Below are 18,509 nucleotides of genomic sequence, written 5' to 3'. Positions count from 1 at the left end.
TACGAGAACCCTGACGTAGACGGAGGATGCTGGATGCAGCGGAAATGACACAACCTGGTTCATCAAATACACTTCGGAACGTGGAAATAAATTTGACACTATCCTGTAATAATGGATCATTTCTTTCCCACAGAGGGGAAGCCCATGCGAGAGCTTGTCCGGAAAACAAGAAAATGAGATAGGCCACTCTGGAACGATGAGTAGAAAAATTTTGAGGTTGGAGCTCAAAATGAACTGAGCATAGATTGAGAAAACCTCTACATGTTTTGGGGTCTCCATCATACTTTGACGGAGTAGGCAGGTGAAGCGTGGAAGCCGTAGACACCTGGGATAGCACTGGGGAAACGCAGGAAAGCACAGGAGCATCAACAGTAGCTGTGATATTTGGCCCAGATGTCCCTTGGGACACTAATGCCTGGTAACATTGCAGCAACAGCTGTTGGCGAGCATCCTGTTGTTCCATACGGGTAACCAGATGCTGCAGCATCTCTTTAGCTGTAGGTTCCGAATCTGGGTCTGTCATGGCCTGATCTTACTGTCACGGGCACTAGGAGTTTTTACCCAGGTATCACCAGATGATGGACCTACCAGAGCAGTATAGTTGGTAATATGGTACTCTGGTAGCGGGATGACCACGGAACAGGAGACAGCAGATGGTAAGAGAATGCTCGAGAAAAGTCTATGACTAGCAGCACTGGTAATAGGTAGATAACTGTACACGAGGAACTAGATGGACAAGGAAACGTGAGGGTAGTCAGTGGTCTGCGGATAGGAAGTTGTACCACTGCTATAGTGAGGAGGAATGTCCAGGAGTAACGAGGAGGTGGTGAGAGTCAGTGGTCTGCGTATAGCAAGTTATACCGCTGTCTAGGTGAAGGAATGGAATCCAGGTGAAGGTATCAGGGGAGTCAGTGGTCTGCGTTAGCAAGTTGTACCACTGCTATGTGAGAGGATACTTGAAACTGGTGTCACGGAACAGGAGACAGTGGTCTGCATCTAGCAAGTTGTACCACTGCAATATATATGTGAGGAGGAGCACGAGGAGATGAATGCAATGCAGAGTATACACGGGCACACAGAACTTGATCCCACGATGATATGCACAATATAATAATAACTGAGCAGCACTGCACAAATATACAGAGTCACAATAACTATCCAGGCAAATAGGAAACACAGTCAAATGATAGCAATAGTCTCAGTGGATAGGAACTCCGGAGGAGAACAAACTCAGTCCAGCTAGATATGCAATACACAAGCACAGTCAATGAGAAGTATGCATACCGTGGTTCAGGAGAGCAGGCTGTCAGAGAGACGTGCAGGGATACCTGAGCGGCTGAAGGCCGGCAGGAGGAGAGACCACTGGAAGATGGAAGCGATAACCAAGTTGGTGCAGTGCACGGTAGGTAGACCAGCAAGAACAAGGCAATACTCAGGAAGCAGTAGTAATATGGAACTGGACACCTGGAGAACACGGGAGAGTTGAGGCGGTCTGATAACCAGTAGCTGAGATGAAAGCAGCGAAGCGCTGACCCGATGAAGACAGGCGAGTTGAAATGAGCAGGAACACTGTAGAAGCACGGAGACAGCGGATAGGAATCAGCTGGCTGCAGACACGATGAACATTGCAGAGTTGAGGTGAGCAGGACTCTGTAGAAGCACGGAGGCAGCGGATAGGAATCAGCTGGTGCAGTCACGATGAACACAGGAGAGTTGAAGTGAACAGGATACTGTAGAAGCACGAAGGCAGCGGATAGGAATCAGCTGGTGCAGTCACGATGAACACAGGAGAGTTGAAGTGAGCAGGATACTGTAGAAGCACGGAGGCAGCGGATAGGAATCAGCTGGTGCAGTCACGATGAACACAGGAGAGTTGAAGTCAGCAGGATACTGTAGAAGCACGGAGGCAGCGGATAGGAATCAGCTGGTGCAGTCACGATGAACACAGGAGAGTTGAAGTGAGCAGGATACTGTAGAAGCACGGAGGCAGCGGATAGGAATCAGCTGGTGCAGTCACGATGAACACAGGAGAGTTGAAGTGGTCTGGAAACCACAAACGAACAACAGGAATCAGCAGGAGCTGAATACACGAGGAAACACAGGAACACCTTCAGAGGCTCATGGGGAATGAGACTCCAAGATCAGGCAACGAGGTATAGACCACAGGTGCTTTAAATAGGGAGTGTTGCCTGATCAGCCAATTAACTAAAAGCAACGGGTACTGAAGGTTTGAAAGGGCTGCACATGCGCAGACCCTCAGGATGGTGGACGGCCACGGTTCCTAAACACACAAGAAGCGGCACTCACAGTCCGGTGAGTGACAGATGGTTGTAGATCCGCCTTGTCAGTTACCTCTTAGTCCAATTCTTCTGGTCCAAGGTTCTCTTTGGCGGCACTCTTAAAGTTGTCTGGCTTTAATGGTGTGGCTTCTGAGACCATGATCCTTCAGTCCAGGGGTTTTTCCCACAAGGGTGTGCAGTCAAATGATTAAGGTGAGGAAACTATTATCCTCTACGAATTACTACTTTGTACGGAAAGCTTGTTTTCTGTGGTGTGAAGGTCACAGTTTTCACACTTCACAGTTTGTTTTAAGACTCTTGTTATCAATTTTCTTTCAGCGTTAGGGTTAGCATTACTGTGACTTGTGCAGACTTTCTTACAAGGGTTTCTCTATGTGTTCAGCCCGCCTTTATACATCCTGTTGAACCATGGGATCTGACCTTTAGTGCTCTTGGTGCTTATATGAGTGCCCTTTGAGCCCTTAAAAATGGTTGATCTCCGCTATGTCTCCTGAAAGAGAGCGTTGCTTCGCACAAACCTCTTTGTTGCTGAAAAGAATCTCTCAGTTTTCACTTGAACCAGGAGATTGTTGTTGTTCTGACATTTTGTCCTAAGTCTCCAAATTCTGATGTTTCTTCTGGAAGTGGTTCATGCTCTCAGATGCTATGTGGACTGTACAGCTTCAGTTCATAAGACCAATAACCTTTTCTTTTTCTATTGATGCACATAAGCGTGGTTGGACGAAATTTAAGCAATCTATTGCTATAATATCCACTAATCGTTTGGCTTACATTGAGGTGGCTAGACCTGTGTTGGCTCAATTGGAGGCTCATTCAACCGGTTCAGTTGGTTCATCCTGGGCAACGCATCATGGAGTTTTGGCCGGACCATTGTGCCTGGCCGTTATGTGGTCGTATGTCCGCACCTTAGCCGAATTTTACAAGTTGTAGGTTTTGCGTCCCAGGATGTAGGACTTTTATGCACAAAGTCTTCAACGTAGCTGTTTCAGAGCAATCCCACCCTTAGGGGGAGCTTTGGAATGTCCCCATTGTCGCAGTGTACCCCAATGGCATGAAAGAGAGATGAGGAATTTTTATTCACAGTAAAATCCGTTTCTTTGAGTCCGTTGGGTGACATTGTGTTCCCTCCCTTTGCTCTGATTATTTGGTTGTTTACATTCTAGGTATTTCGTTGTTACGCCTAAATAGGTCCACTCTTTGTGATAAAACTGAAGATGGGTCCAGATGGGTGGGGCATAGTACGAGAGGAGCTACTCTTAAAGTGTAAGATTTAAAGTGCCCTGGCTCCAAATCCACCTACTATATCCTATTGTCGCAGTGTCCCCCAGTAGATTCGGAGAAATGGATTTTACGGTGAGTAAAAAATCCCCTTTTATTTCCTTTTCTTTTCTTTTTTGTAATTCTAGCTTATTTCTACGCTATTTAGCCATATCTTATATTACACGATATATTAGGCAGCTAAAATTTGAAAAGGAAGCTAGTAATATAAGGCGGTATATATAGTTTTAAATGAATATTTTAGGAGAACACCTATAAGCAGGTAATTTTAAAGTGAACTGGAGATTCAAAGCACCTTTAATTTGATGGTTCTCCAATATGGTTGGAAAAAGACGTTACTGCAAGAATATTTTATGACCTGGGAGCCTCAGCTGCCATTACTGTACAGCAGGGTCTATCAAATCAAGTCTTCAGGGAGCCCTAACAGAGCAGCTTTTCCAAGTCATAATTGAGATAATTAGTAAAACCTGTGGATTTGTTACAATGTGTCAGCCGGTGGTAGTCATTTTTCCGAACAGCATCATTGCGACAACAATGGGAACGACCCGGTGCCTGGGTAATGTACAACCCTTGCTAAAAAAAAAAACATTCAGCCTCCGGGTTCTAGATTTGCCCCCTTAATAGCAGCAATGTAAGTCTGGCTATTTCAAGTGACGTAAACCTCAGTGCCTGTATGTTCCTTCCTCGGAATGTTTCAATGTCACTTTTCCTGCAAGTCTGATTTACTCCATGTCAGTAATTAGAGCAGTCGGAATGCTTCTATGTCATTGTTTGAAGAAGTCTGATTTCCTTCGTTTTGGTAATTAAAGCAGTCTGTATGTTGATGTCATTCTTACTGTTGTCGCAATTATGATGGTCAGTAATAAATACACCTGCACTCCAGCAAGCAAATATGGAAAACATGCACCGTTGGGGCTCCCTGAGGAATGGATAGGGGAAATCCTGCTGTAGAGATTCAAATATGTAATTTGATCGCTTGGCAGAAATCTATCAGAGATAGAGAAAACAGACATCCCTCCATCAATTTATACTGTAAGTAACAGATGGTGCTAGAAGTAGAGGGTTATCTAGAAAAGAAACACATACAACCTCCCCCAATACACTTCTATCAACCGGCAGTTACTTAAACTTCAGTGATCTCACTGGCTCTGCCCATGTATATGAATCCACCAAGTCTGACAGGCTGTCATCTATTGGCCGCTCCTCCCTTTTATCATGGCAACCTTCTGCAGAGAAGTGAAATAAAACATGGTGGACATATGAGTTATGTACAAAGGCTCCAATTACTTCATGTGTATTATTCAGATCAATGATACACAACGACTGATTATAGATCTCTGATAGACATTTAAACCTCTTGAGATCTATCTCTCCCTCCTTATGTCGAGCAAGAAGCACATGGTGGTTGGTGTAGAAGAGGATGTTCAGTTAAAGGGTCTATGTAACACTCCAAACAACATATTTTAGTTTAAATCCTGATAATCGTTTGCAATGCTTCTATTTTGCTTCTGTAAGACACCAAGTTAATGAGGATAACTCTTTCTCTTATACAGGTACCTGCACTTCTACAAGCATACAGTAGATATGTTAATAGAGAATACAGTAGTGTCCCCAGAGCAGATTACACATCCCGTGGTTTCCAAAGCCATTTCCAGTCTTTGGCAAGACCTTCTCCAGGAGGGGAAAGCCAACATTTATCAGTATGAAATCCCCCAAGCTAGGAGTACTCCTTGCTCTCTTGCCTACCCTTCAGATGCAGGCTGCACCAATGGCGGCATAAGAGACAGCGGAGCAGAGAGTCAAGAGGCTACAAGCTCATTTCTATCTTCCACTCCTGAAGAAGTAAGTGATGATAACAGTATAGTAATACAGAAAATCCTAAATTGTCATGTGTCACTCTGGGGGATGCAGGAAGATGGGTATAAACGCTGCCTCCAGGAGTTTGTTTACTGAAATAAATAATTCAGTATTTCCATTGTGTCCTTAGGGGGTGCACCTAGGACCAGTCCTAGAAGCCTGTCATTCTCTTATTTATTTTCTATTTTCTTTCTTCTCAGGCACTGCAGAGCCTTACTTTGTTCATGTTAATTACCCTGCAATAGAAAGCAGGACGGAAATATCTCTGATTGTAATCCGGCTTCTCTACCTGCATTCAGTGGTAGTATCCATTGATGATGTTACGTTTCTCTTCTACGTTGATATCAAGAATGCTTACTTCCACGCCTCTATCAGCGTCTCACACCAGAAGTTCCTTGGTATTGTGGTCCAGGACATCGCCTTCAGTTTGTAGCGCTCACGTTTGGCCAGTTATTGTCAGTGGATGTTTATAAAGGTGTTGGAAATGGTAACAGAGGTTCTTGGACTGCAAAGAGTCAGTCTTCCCCTACTTGGATGACTCAAGTCCCCATCCAGACATGAGAGTGCAACCAACCTACACCTACATCAGATTACTTTGTATATCTTAACCTTATTGAGCCACCCGAAGCCCTCTCTGGTCCTCATGTACAGAATTCATTTTCTGGCATTGATCGTGGACACGATTTAGGCCAAGCAGTGGCAGAACTACCATTGGTGCGGCAGGTACCGAGCACCAGAGCCCATGGAGATTAGTGGGTCCCGCTGCATGGCAGATGCAGAGAGTCAGGGGCCCCGGTTCCCGCCTCCCTGCATCGGGGCCCACAGCTTGCTAGTTCCGCCTCTGAGACCAAGGTCTTTTTTTCCTCCCCTCAGCTTTAGGTCTCTCCACGATTAGCGCATGACACCTGCTTGAGAAGGCAGGCAGATGCTGGGCCGGATGGTAGGGACCTTAGTTTGGGTTTAGTTTGCCCAGTTCCATACCAAGAATCTGCAGTTTACCCATACCATATTTTTTTGTCATACAACTTGTGATCCTGTGTCACTTGGAGCTGCTTGTTTACCATATAGCGCATTTGTACACATTGATGAAAAATGCACAGTATTTAGAGAATAAATGATGTACTACAGTGGATACATTTTACTATAAAGTCTTTATAAAGTCTTTATATGCTTACTGGACCAACTTAACTTAAAGGCTATCCCCCCCTCAAAAACCGGTGATTGAAATTGAAAATCATGACTATAACTTTTTTTCACCGGAGGATCGATGAAATATAGACGTGTGAACAAGGCCACTTTACGGAGAATAACTCACTCCTTCGAAGTCTGGGATAAAGTGTTTTACTCTAACCATGAATACTCGCTCCCTTCTTCCCGCCTTTCCATATTGGCCTTATCAAAATGAATTGTGAATCTACATCTGATTCCTTGGCATAACCTGGGCATTGTCAACACACTTGATATTTTCGAAGTCTTCTCACTTCTGTGTTTTGCTCATCTGCAGGATAAATACCACATCCCCTCTCTGAACTTTATAAATACTTACAGATATGCCATTGGATTCATACACAAGCAACAAAACCCCCTTTTTTTGAAACCTCCTCAACCTCATGTAGGTCAGATTTTCTCTTCCTTAAACTATAAATGGTGGAACTTCCTCTCGGTACACAATCCTAGGGAATCAAATAAATTATCAATACAATCTAAATGGGAAATAGACCTGCAACTTTCCGTGTCTAATGAAGAATGGGAACACTTTTGACAAGACTGGAACCCTCATACACACACTCTGGAGCTGACCAAACATACGGGCTCTCTGGGTGTAAGTGTTTGACTTGATAAACCAGGTCACTAGCACAAGACTTCAACCTCTTCCAGAAATGGCTCTTCTCCACCACTAGCCCCCAGCTCCAACACCACATTAGATATGTACCAGACCATACACTAGGGCCACCAGCAATGGATAAACCCAGTTACCCCCACCTCTCTCTAAAATCATATCCAAGATTCAAAGAAGTTAGGCATGGAACCATTGGGGTTTAAATTCTCAACATCCACTTCTTCCCCTCTGATTAAGAGGAACCCATGGTTTGTCGAACCATCTGGACCCACATCGTTCCCTCAGATTAACGAGAATTACTGAACTGTTGCTCATCAACACATTATGCTCATTTTTGTCTTCTCATTGAGGTTAACGTTATATTTAATTTCACTTTCCCACCCCCACACACTTTCCCTTGTTCAGCCTTTTCCCCCTTTGTGAAGTTAACTTTTTATATTTGTTAGTGTTATTTTTTTTCCAAAATAGTTTTTTCAATGGCAATAAAATTTATTAAGTTTAAAAAAAAATATATGTGTTGTTTACTGTCCAGAGGATAAAATGTCGCAAGATTTATGTACTTAAAGGTTTTGGTTATCATGTATGTTTTTCAATCATATCAAGGTTCTCTTTGAAGATGCATTTGATGTGGCCGCTGGTTTTCTGGATAACCATGTGACTCAGACGATGTCTAGCCCCAGGTAATAATCTGCATGCTGTTTTGGTGCAAAGTGAATTGTGCTTCTAAAATGGAACATTGGAGGTGTTGCCCCTAGCAACCAAACAGATTTTAGTTGTCATATCTAGGATGTACTAGAACATGATAGCCAGAATCTGATTGGTTGCTATAGGCAACATCTCCACTTTTCCTTTTTAGAAAGTTTGATACATATACTCCTCTTTCTTTGGTGTATTTACAGTGTTAATGATTAGTTGTATACTCTACAGCTCTAAGTTATAAGACAACAATTAAATATTAAGCAAAAAGGTTTATAATCCTTTAAAGTGCTTTCTCTCTTTATGCGCCATGCTTTTCATGAAAAGATCATGGTTTAATTATATATTTATATGCTTTATTGGGTCATTTCGTTATGGTTTAATATTACTTTCACTTTGTGTATTCAAATGGTTTAGACTTCCTCCCTACAGAAGAGGTTTCGCTTTACGTAGTAGACAAGTCTGGTAAATCTCTACTAATCCACATCTGTTAGCCCTTTAAGGCATCACATAAAAGGGTGTTCACTCACGACAAAAAAATACATTTTTCAGCCATATTATTGAAAATATGCTTACACTCTGGAAGATCTTGCTGCATCCATACCTCGCTGTCTATTCTTTGGTTCGACTTTCCTTGACAACGATCTGCTTTGTGCTTATATCTCACTTCCGAGAAACTCACAACTGCACCATGGAATTGGTTGTCGAGGCTAAGGATGGATACAGTAAGTTAGAGGATAATTATCTGTAAGTTGCAACAAAAGTGACTTGAAAAATGCTTTAGCTGGGATGGTAGATACTTTGCTAAAACTTTTATTCAAGATACAAATCTTTACCCCACAATTGGTAGGATTCTCACTGGATTGATCCACTTTAAAATGCTTCTTACATGCACCGTCTAGGCTGAGTATTGTCTGGTTTGCGTGAATAGTATATTTTTGATTTGCAGAAGTTCCACGCATGGAAGCTCTCCATGGGAGAGTCCTGAAGGAGATACTCAGCTCTATCAGCAGATCACTGGTTTCCTGAGGACCAGGCTCTCGTCCTTCACCCAGGTAACATGGCTCTCCATTGGCCAGTTTTTAGTCTTTAGACCAGAATGCCTTTTCACAAAATGTTTTAACCTGTTACCCACCGTTAATATAAAACATGCAATTACTGGCATTTCTAACACCAGTAAAAGCATGCAATCGGGGATGCAGATGAAACCTGTTGATTCCTTTTTCCCGCCCATACCCACTTCCGCCATTCGTTGGATGTTCACTGAAGTGAGGGGGTCAATGGATTGTCCTGCCTTGTGCCCCACCATCCACCCTGAATGAAGGTGTAAGTGCTGCTTACACACAGCATGCCAAACACAATTGCAAACGCCACTGGCATTATTTTAGTGCTAGTGGGTAACCAGCCAAACTATAGAAAAGAGACTGTAGTTTAATTTTAAGGAGAAAAACCTTTTTTTCTGGAGTCCTGTTTACAATAAAATAAAACATAAGCAGATCACATAAACAAGCCCCAACACGGGCCAGTAAGGTGAAGAACTAACCGCAAAGTATCCAGAAACTCGACGTGTTTCATTATGCACAAATTATCCACAAATCCACAGAGTTGTCTGTCTTGCACTTAACATAGGTACGTGTCTACTTCCCATTTCGGTAGTACCTTTGTGTGTGATAGTGGTCCAGACGGACATGTGCATGATGGGAAATTTGTTAAAACTTATTTCAGAATCTAGCCCACTCAAAGCTGGATTAATGAACGAGAAAATGAGTTTTAATGTTCATCAATTGAAGCTCATGTAAATATCACGTCCTGCAACTGAAAGTCTTGTTTTTGTCGTCCATGTAGAAGCAACTTGACAACATCCATCCCACTCCGCCCATTCCGCATACTTTTGACCTGTCCGCCCCCCCCCCCCCCCAACAATGCAGATGCCCCCACCTTGATAGACAGATCCACGTGCTTCCCGTAAGAATAGATTAAATCAATCAGAAATAGTCATGTGACCTCACATAAAGACATTTTCACTCATGCTACCTCTGGTATCTTTCACCTTCTGCATGAACATGATACACAGACCCTTAGATCTGATAGGGTTATTACAGCTTTAAGTAGGGGGCAGCATGGGTTTCTTTTGAAATACGAGGGAGCTTTGGGGGTGATAATTGACAGCCTCTTTCGTCATTCAATTATTCTCCCAATTCCACGCCTCTAGTGCATTAAATTAAACGATAATAAGAGCAGTGTTTTCTCTGTCACACTGTATCATGGTGAAAGGATAATGGGCTGCCTTGTGCAGTCAGGGAAGTTAAGAGAGGAGATCAGTTGACTTGTAAGTGACACAGACATATTACATACATCAGCAGATCTGTATTACGGCTTTTCTTATCACCATCAACTATTTCATCATCACTACTTATATAGCGCCACTGATTCCGCAGCGCTGTACAGAGAACTCACATCAGTCCCAGCCCCATTGGAGCTTACAGTCTAAATTCCCTAACACACACACAATCCCTGAACAACCAATTCTGTCCAATTCAATCATCAATGTGGTTATCAATCTGATTATTCAGTGATTTCTGTGAAAGACCAGGGGGTAAAAATGTATCAAGCTGCGAGTTTTTCGACAGGTATGAAAAGTGGAGATGTTACCTATAGCAACCAATCAGATTCTAGCTGTCATTTTGTAGAATGTACTAAATAAATGGTAGCTAGAATCTTATTGGTTTTTCAAACCCACCGGAAAACTCTCAGCTTGATACATTTACCCCCAGGTGTGCCAGTGTCTCATGTCATTGTTAAAATGACTTGTAGTAAAGGTCTTGCTTATGATGAAACACTATCACATAAATAGGCACAAATCCATGTTTGTTTAGAAATGCAGCTCACACTGAGATTACCTTTCACCTGTGTATTCTTTTCACTAACCAGATAACAGCTCCTTGTTGCAGGCGATCAGGAGGGCAATACTCCCCCTACTCCCTCCAAGCCACCCCTGTTTTACACAATGGCTGTGAGGGAAAGTGTGCGGCTTCCATCATTGCTGGTAGTTAGTTCACTAAGCTGTGCCCTACACTACATAGCACCAGTGGCGAATCCAGGGGGGGCGATCGGGGCGATCGCCCCCCCTAGCAGACACTTGCTGCCGACGGCTGCACAGTATGTGCAGGTCCGTCCAGCCGTGACAGGTAGGGACAGTGTGCTGCCCGGCTGCTCTGACTGTGTTTAAAACACAATCAGAGCAGCCGGGCAGCACACTGTCCCTGCCTGTCACGGCTGGACGGACCTGCACATAGTCTGCAGCCGTCGGCAGCCTAAGATGCTAGAAAGGGGCGGGGCCTAAATCTGGTGGTCAGACTGCTTAGTACAGTAGGTATTACAAGTCTATTGTAGCAGTAAATATTTTCCCACATGGTATCAGGAGAGGAACTAGTTTTAAACATGATTAACCTCCAGAAGAACCTGAGCGGTGGTTCATGACTAAGTTTTTCTTCAGCACTGCTGCCTAATAAATGCGATCTGGTGCTGAGTTATCAGTGTGCTGCCCCCACTGGTCACAATGCGGTACAGCATCTGGTGTAGACTGCTGTCACACACATATATATCTCACTTGCACAAGCAGTTGGGGGACACTGCTCACCATGGGGGATAGAGGGCCCTGTGTGGACTAAGGCACTAAAAGCTTGTCTAGCCTGCCCCCTCCGGCCCCCTTCCTCATTTTTTTTTTATAGTGGGCATGTTTTTAGTTTAATCTTTTAATCTTTAATTTTTTTTACATTTGTGTTTTATTTAGTTTAGTTGGTGACAGCGGCGTTCACTAGATGAACACCGCCGTGAGCATATAGGGAGATCGCCTATGGCGCTTTAGTGCCGCCCCTTTAAAAATTGCTGGTCCCGAGGAAAAGGGTCACCTAGCATCAGAAATTTGCCTAGGGACCCAGCCGCTGTCCGGGGCAGCATTGCAGGCCACCCTGGGGACAGCGGCTGCAGATGCTGTCACAGTGGTTTATTTCAACTGCTCCAGGTGTCAATCAAAACTACCTTCTGGATGGTCAGACCTGGACAGCCTGTGTCCTGACTGTGAGGCCGAGTACCTGTGTCCGCACTCATCTGTAGGAGCTGCTGAGGTGTGGATCCAGCATGGGCCAAGGAACTAACGTGGCCCATTTCAGAATTTGAGAGACAACCCACGCTTTGGAACAGTAGGTGCTGAAACCTTTATTTCTTCCCTGATGCCCTTACCTCGGGACTGGCATCTCAGTTGCTACCCGCTTCAGATGGGACATCCCAAACTCCTCTTTGGATGCAAAATTTAGACCGATCAGTGCAAGGCATGACTAGAGTGTTTGCTTCTCTCGAGAAGGTTTTTCAGGCTGCATCTACTACTAGACTGCGTAAGAATCTCACTCAAGACTTAGGGGACTCGGATACTAAGCCATCTTTGGTTTTGTGCTTGACGAATTTAACTGTGAAGATTTGTCTGTGTGAGAAGAGGATTATTCTAGTAAACATGGATTTTAGGACCTGATGCTGGCAGTGAAGCAAGTGCTCGATATCGCCAATACTGACAAAGATGTGACCCAGACGTCTATGTTTAAAAGGTCTAAGAAACGAACGGTCTTCTTTCCCCCATCCCCCAATTTTTAGACAATTGGGGAGAAGCTAGAACTAAACCTGACTGCAAGTTTCTCAAACCCAGGCGGTATCAACTTAATTATCATTTTCCTGAGTTGGAAATTGGGTCTTGGGAGAATCGCCTGATTTTGCATGCTCCCTTTGCACATTTGGCTAAGAATACTGTTCTACCATTGCCGAGTGCTGCTTCCTTGAATGACAACACTGACAAAAGATGCGAGGGAATTCTAAAATCCATTTACTTAGCATCTGGTGCTTCCTTGCAACCCAGCTTGGGTGATCAAGGCAGTAGAAAAGTGGGCATCCACTCTGAGCGAACGTATTCAGGCAGGACTACCCAGAGCTGAATTGTTCCCATTGGCAGATCATATAAAGGAGGCTGCCGAATATTTGAGAGCAGCAGTGACGCCGAATTCAAGAAAGCCTTGGAAACCTTGCCCTATGAGGGGTTAACCTTATTTGGACAGGCCTTAGAAAACTTTATTGTTCAGGCCACAGGGGAAGGGGGGGTTTCTTTCTTTCGGTGGCTGCTTCCAAACCTAAAGGTAGACGTTTTTGTTCCTTTCAGTTTGTGGGAAGATCCAAGAGTTTGCCTCCATGAGGTCAAAACCCCACCCCTGTTGGGGTTGGGGGGGACAAAGAGGTAGACAGGCTTGGTCTGGAGACCGTTCCATTACTAAGCCTAGTAAAAAATCCTCGGCATGACTCGCTAGCTTCCCCCACCAGAGTCATCACTGGTGGGAACTCATTTGTTGCACTTTCGGGAGCAGTGGTTTTGCTCAACCACAGTCACCTGGGTAAGGGGTGTGGTCTCCAGGGGCTACATTTTGGACCTGGAGTGTCCGGCCCCCAGGCGGTTACTATCTACCCCACTTCCCAGGGACACGATTCTAAAGGTTGCACTTCAAGGAGTTGTCAGATCTCTGGTGGCAGCTGGAGTAGTTATCCCAGTTCCAAGAGAGGAAAGGGGTCTGGGTTATTATTCACACCTCTTCCTTGTACAAAAGTCAGATTTGTCCTTCCATCCGATTGTTAATCTCAAAGCCCTCAACACTCACTTGAAGGTTCCAAGTTTGAAGATGGAGTCCTTTTGTTCTGTCATAAATTCTATGGAAAAGGACGAGTTTTTGGCGTCTTTAGACATTAAGGGCACTTTCCTTCACGTTCCAATATGGCCGGGTCATCACAAACTCCTCAGGTGTGCGGTGGATCAAGATCACTTTCAATTCCAGGCTCTCCATTTTGATTAGTCATGACACTGAGGTACTGGCTGCGATCCTTCGGTTACATGGTGTAACGATTATGCCTTATCTGGACAATCTGCAGACTCTGAGGTTTACCTTCAGGAATATCTGCGTTTGACAGCGGTAAACGTAACGTTGTAAGCCCACAGCTGGATCCTCAACATCAAGAAGTCCAGTCTGATTCCTGCTCAACGCATTATGTTTCTGGGCTCCTGTTCAACCCCAGGGGGTAAATGTATCAAGCTGCGAGTTTCCAGTGGGTTTGAAAGTGGAGATGTTGCCTATAGCAACCAATCAGATTCTAGATATCATTTATTTAGTGCATTCTACAAAATGACAGCTAGAATCTGGTTGCTATAGGCAACATCTCCACTTTCCAAACCTGCTGGAAACTCGCAGCTAGATACATTTACCCCCAGGTGTCAAAAGGTTATACACTGAAGCACGGGCACCTGCGCTCAAGCGGGTGTCCATGCTTCAGTGTATAAATCTGATGGGCCAAATGGTGTTTTGTTTTGAGGTGGTTCAGTGGGCAAGATTTCACTCTCGCCCGTATCATCAGGCATTTCTGCTACATTAGAAATGTGCAAACACCAGGTTAACTGTACAGTTCTTCCGGTTGTCGACCGCAACTCGGATGTCACTGAGATGGTAGCTGAGAATGGACAATCTCCACTGGGGGGCGTCCGTTCTCAATTTGGGGTTGGACTGTGGTGACCATGGATGCCAGCGTCTCGAGCTGGGGAGCGGTCACTGTCAATCTTCGATTACAGGGGACTTGGACTCCAGGCTTACCCATCAATGTTCTGAAACTACGGGCAGTGCTCAATGCCTTAGTTCAGGCCAAATCAAAACTCTGGCACAGACCCATTTGAATTCAATCAGACAGCGCCACAGCAGTGGCTTACATAAGTCATCAAGGCAGAGCAAGAAGCGCCCTGGTGATAAAGGAAGTTATCGAAATCATGAAATGGGCGGAACTGTGGGTGAGGCAGACTACGTGAATCGGCATTCCATTCATCAGGGGGAATGGTCTCTTACCCTGGAAGTGTTTCCTCAACTGGTTCACAGATGGGGTCTGCCAGAGGTAGCCCTTATGGCTTCTCGCTGGAACCACAGGGTGGACAAATATTGTACCAGGTCACGGGACCCTCAGACCTTTCTGATAGATACCATGACGGTCCGTTAGAACTTCAGGTTGGTATACATCTTTCCTCTAATTCCGATGTTACCTCAAGTGTTAAAAAAGGGAAGATGTTAAAAAGTTCCAGTGATTCTTTTGGCTCCAGATTGGCCAAGAAGGTCCTGGTACCCAAACCTTCTCGCCATGTCCGTGGATCCTCCTTGGCGACTGCCGCGAAGGGAGGACTTTCTTGGTCAGGGTCCCGACTTTCATCAGGACCTAGATCAGTTAGCTTTAACGGCGTGGATGTTGAAACCCTGATCTTTAAACGGAAGAGTCTCTCAGACAAAGTAATTCAGACTATGCTTAAAGCCAGAAAGCCTTCATCTTCAAGTAATTACCATTTGGAAGTCCTACATTGTTTGGTGTAAAACACATAAGTTTTCCGCTCTTTCTTTTTGTTTGGTCGGTGTGTTGTGTTTTCAAGATGGTTTAGACAAAGGTCTTTGTCTGGCGTTCCTTAAGGTGCAAGTGTCAGCTTTGTCTGTGTATTTTCAGAGACGTTTGGCTCTTTTGCCTGACGTGCAAACTTTTATTTACAAGGAGTCTTACATGTACAGCCACCGCTCCGTGTTCCTGTGGCACCGTGGGACTTTAACTTAGTGCTTTCAGCATTGCAGAAACCGCCATTTGAGCCTCTGGAGTCAGTTTGCTTGAAACTGCTTAATTGGAAGGTTTCTTTTTTGTTAGCTATTTCTTCGGCCAGGCGAGTTTCGAAAATACCGTCTCTTGCCTGACATCCTCTTTTCCTGTTCTTTCATGACGACAGGGTGGTTTTATGCACTTTACCTTCTTTTCAGCCAAAAGTGGTGTTGAAATTTCACATCAATCAGGAAATTGTTATTCCTGACTTACCTTGGGACCTGCAATCCAAGAAGTAAGGTTCTGGTCCTCTCTTAGATGTTGTTAGGGCCTTACGGATATATGTGGATCGTACGTCTTCTGTACGAAAGACGGACAGTTTTCAGGTGCTCGATGATGTTCGTAAACATTTCAGAGGGATCGCCTGTTCCTGAAGGTCTCACTGTTCATTCTACCACATCGGTTACCGGTTACGGCAGTGTGACAATGGGACTTTGGTTGAACAGTTTTGCAGGGCTGCTACCTGGTCTTCCGTCCACATATTCATCAGATCTTACAGGTTCCACGTCTTGGCTTCCAAAGAGGCCAGTTTTGTCCGTAAGGTCTTACGTGCCGCTCGATCTGAACATTAGCACTCATAGGGTCACCTTTGGAACATCCCCATGGTGAGCAGTGTCCCCCAACTCTTTGTGCAAGTGTAAACAAGATTGTTGTACTTTCCGTAAAATCTCTTTCACTTAACACAGTTGGGGTACACTGTGCTCCCACCCTTTGCTCTGCCAGTTATGTTTGTATGTTCTGTTGTTTGTGTTTTATCCTCCCTGAGGAACATGGCCGGAGGGGGCATAGAAGGGAGGGGAGCAGGCTAGACAAGTTTCTATTGCCTTACTCTACACAGCACCCTCTATACCCAATGGTAAGCAATGTCCCCCAACTGTGTTGAGTTAAAGACTTTACGGTAAGTACAAAAATTTTGTGTTCTTTATGTGTGTGTGTTTGTGTGTATATAATATATATAATATTGCTTGAAGAGAAGTATAATTTGATGCACTTCTCCTCTACCCTCAGGCTGCTGCTCTGCAGTGTGATTATGAGACCGTTCTTCTGAGGTGTACGGAAACCATTGACGATATAGACGATCTGTGAAGATTTCAGAAGAAAAAATGTTATGGGAATCAACATGGCTGCCTCCAGCTTGTTCACGTTAGTAGCGCAAAGTTTACGTGGTTACACTAGGGTAAAGAAGACAAGCACCACCTCAAAAACTGGCTGCTGACAGAATTCTTCATTACAGTGCAACTATCGCCTTATATACAGTAAGACAGCCATTATTCATGAGAGTGCAACCTATTCCCTTTCTGACCCTAGTAAACTGATAGGTTGTTGTCCCGAATGTTCAAGCTACAGAATGTCTGCCTTCATTGTGTACTGGCAGCCATTTTGTTCTGAAGTATCACAAGTTCCACGTGAGAGATGGTAGGCTGCATTCTCATGGTAACTGATTGAGCCCCCAATATTCCTGCCTCCACTTTGTGTTGGAAACGGGTGCACCTTATACTATCCTCAACTGCCTATTTGGGAATTTGTGTCTCTCTAACCTATTCCTCTCTTTACCTCAGAGATCAGTGGGGTGATGCATAATTTAAACGACTAATATTTAAAGGTTGCAGCTAAATCGATTTTGGCTATAATCGAGAAGTTATTTCCCTTTATTTATATTTATCAGTTTGTTATGCTATATACACTTTAATGTTTTATTATCTTTTGTTTTTGTCAGACAGGAAACTATTTATAAATAAATGTACATATGTTTTAAGAATTTAATATTTGTATTATATATAGTTTAATTAAACAGTGTTAAACATACTTTGTGAGCTCTTCTGATGTATTTTTTGTTGTTCTTTATAGAGTGGAGGTAGATTAGTTTGCAATGCAGTACTGGTCTGTTTGCTGCTGAATTAAACCTAAATTAAATTTATCTACAAACCTTGTAATCTTCTTACAGCAAACTTAACAATGCAGGGGCGGATCTAGAAATTTTTTCTACCCCTGGCGATATAGGGGGGGGGGGATTTAAGCCCCGCCCCCTTTCTAACTTCTAAGGCTGCCGGCGGCTGCACAGTATGTGCAGGTCCGTTAGGCAGTGATAATGTGCTGTCCCGCTGCTCTGATTGTGTTTAAAACACAATCAGAGCAGCCGGGCAGCACATTATCACTGCCTAACGGACCTGCACAGTGTGCAGCCGCCGGCAGCAACCCCCCCCCCCCCCCTGGATCCGCCACTGTAACAATGTGAAAAATGCTTTAAGGATGCACCGGATCAAAAATTTTGACCTGGCCAAGTCTAAAAGATTTTTCGCAAACTTGGGCATGGCAGAATCTAATAATCGTCCTAACAAAATCACATTTTTATATAGTTCTGCTAAAAATAAATATATACATAATTTTTTAAAAATTTACATTTCTCATTAATTTAAATATGCAAATCATGGTTAAGATTTGGTTTCATATTTGACAGAAACCAAAAGTTTAGAATTGATGCATTCATTATTTAAATGATTGAATTTCCTCCCACACATATCCCTGACTTCTGTGTATGTATTTATTTATAGACTTTGTAGGAGAATTAGGCAATTTAGCTTTGTCATTCAGAATATTACATTGACAGATCGGTATCGAGGAGCCAAGTGGAAGCCAGGAATGAATTGTAGGATTCTGCTGAACGGAATCCTGGATTTAGTGCACCCATAATTTATGTTGTCTTTTTTTTCATATTTCTCTAGTAAATCAGATTCAATTGAAAGCAACACCTCATTTTATAATTCTTATTGTATAGTCACATTTGAATTATTGAAAGCAGTGTATTGAAAAGAAGGTATAAGACATTTGTGTCA

General features: G+C 43.8%; 1 protein-coding gene across 2 annotated transcripts in view; it reads left to right on the top strand.

The window, feature by feature from the left end:
- Positions 1-17,481, top strand: part of STRA8 (stimulated by retinoic acid 8) — a 45,817-nt gene extending 28,336 nt beyond the window's left edge. For both annotated transcript variants that reach the window (XM_075210426.1, XM_075210427.1), the window contains exons 6-9: positions 5,132-5,420; positions 7,879-7,955; positions 8,921-9,026; positions 16,684-17,481. In XM_075210426.1, coding sequence (XP_075066527.1) covers positions 5,132-5,420; positions 7,879-7,955; positions 8,921-9,026; positions 16,684-16,761 — 550 coding nt within the window. In that variant the 3' untranslated portion in view covers positions 16,762-17,481. The remainder of the gene's footprint in view (positions 1-5,131; positions 5,421-7,878; positions 7,956-8,920; positions 9,027-16,683) is intronic.
- Positions 17,482-18,509: the final 1,028 nt, after the last annotated feature.

The sequence above is a fragment of the Mixophyes fleayi genome, chromosome 4 (assembly GCF_038048845.1).
Source record: "Mixophyes fleayi isolate aMixFle1 chromosome 4, aMixFle1.hap1, whole genome shotgun sequence".
Classification (NCBI taxonomy): Eukaryota; Metazoa; Chordata; class Amphibia; order Anura; family Limnodynastidae; genus Mixophyes; species Mixophyes fleayi.
Note: the sequence above shows the minus strand (reverse complement) of the source record. Positions and strands in the feature narration are given on the sequence as shown.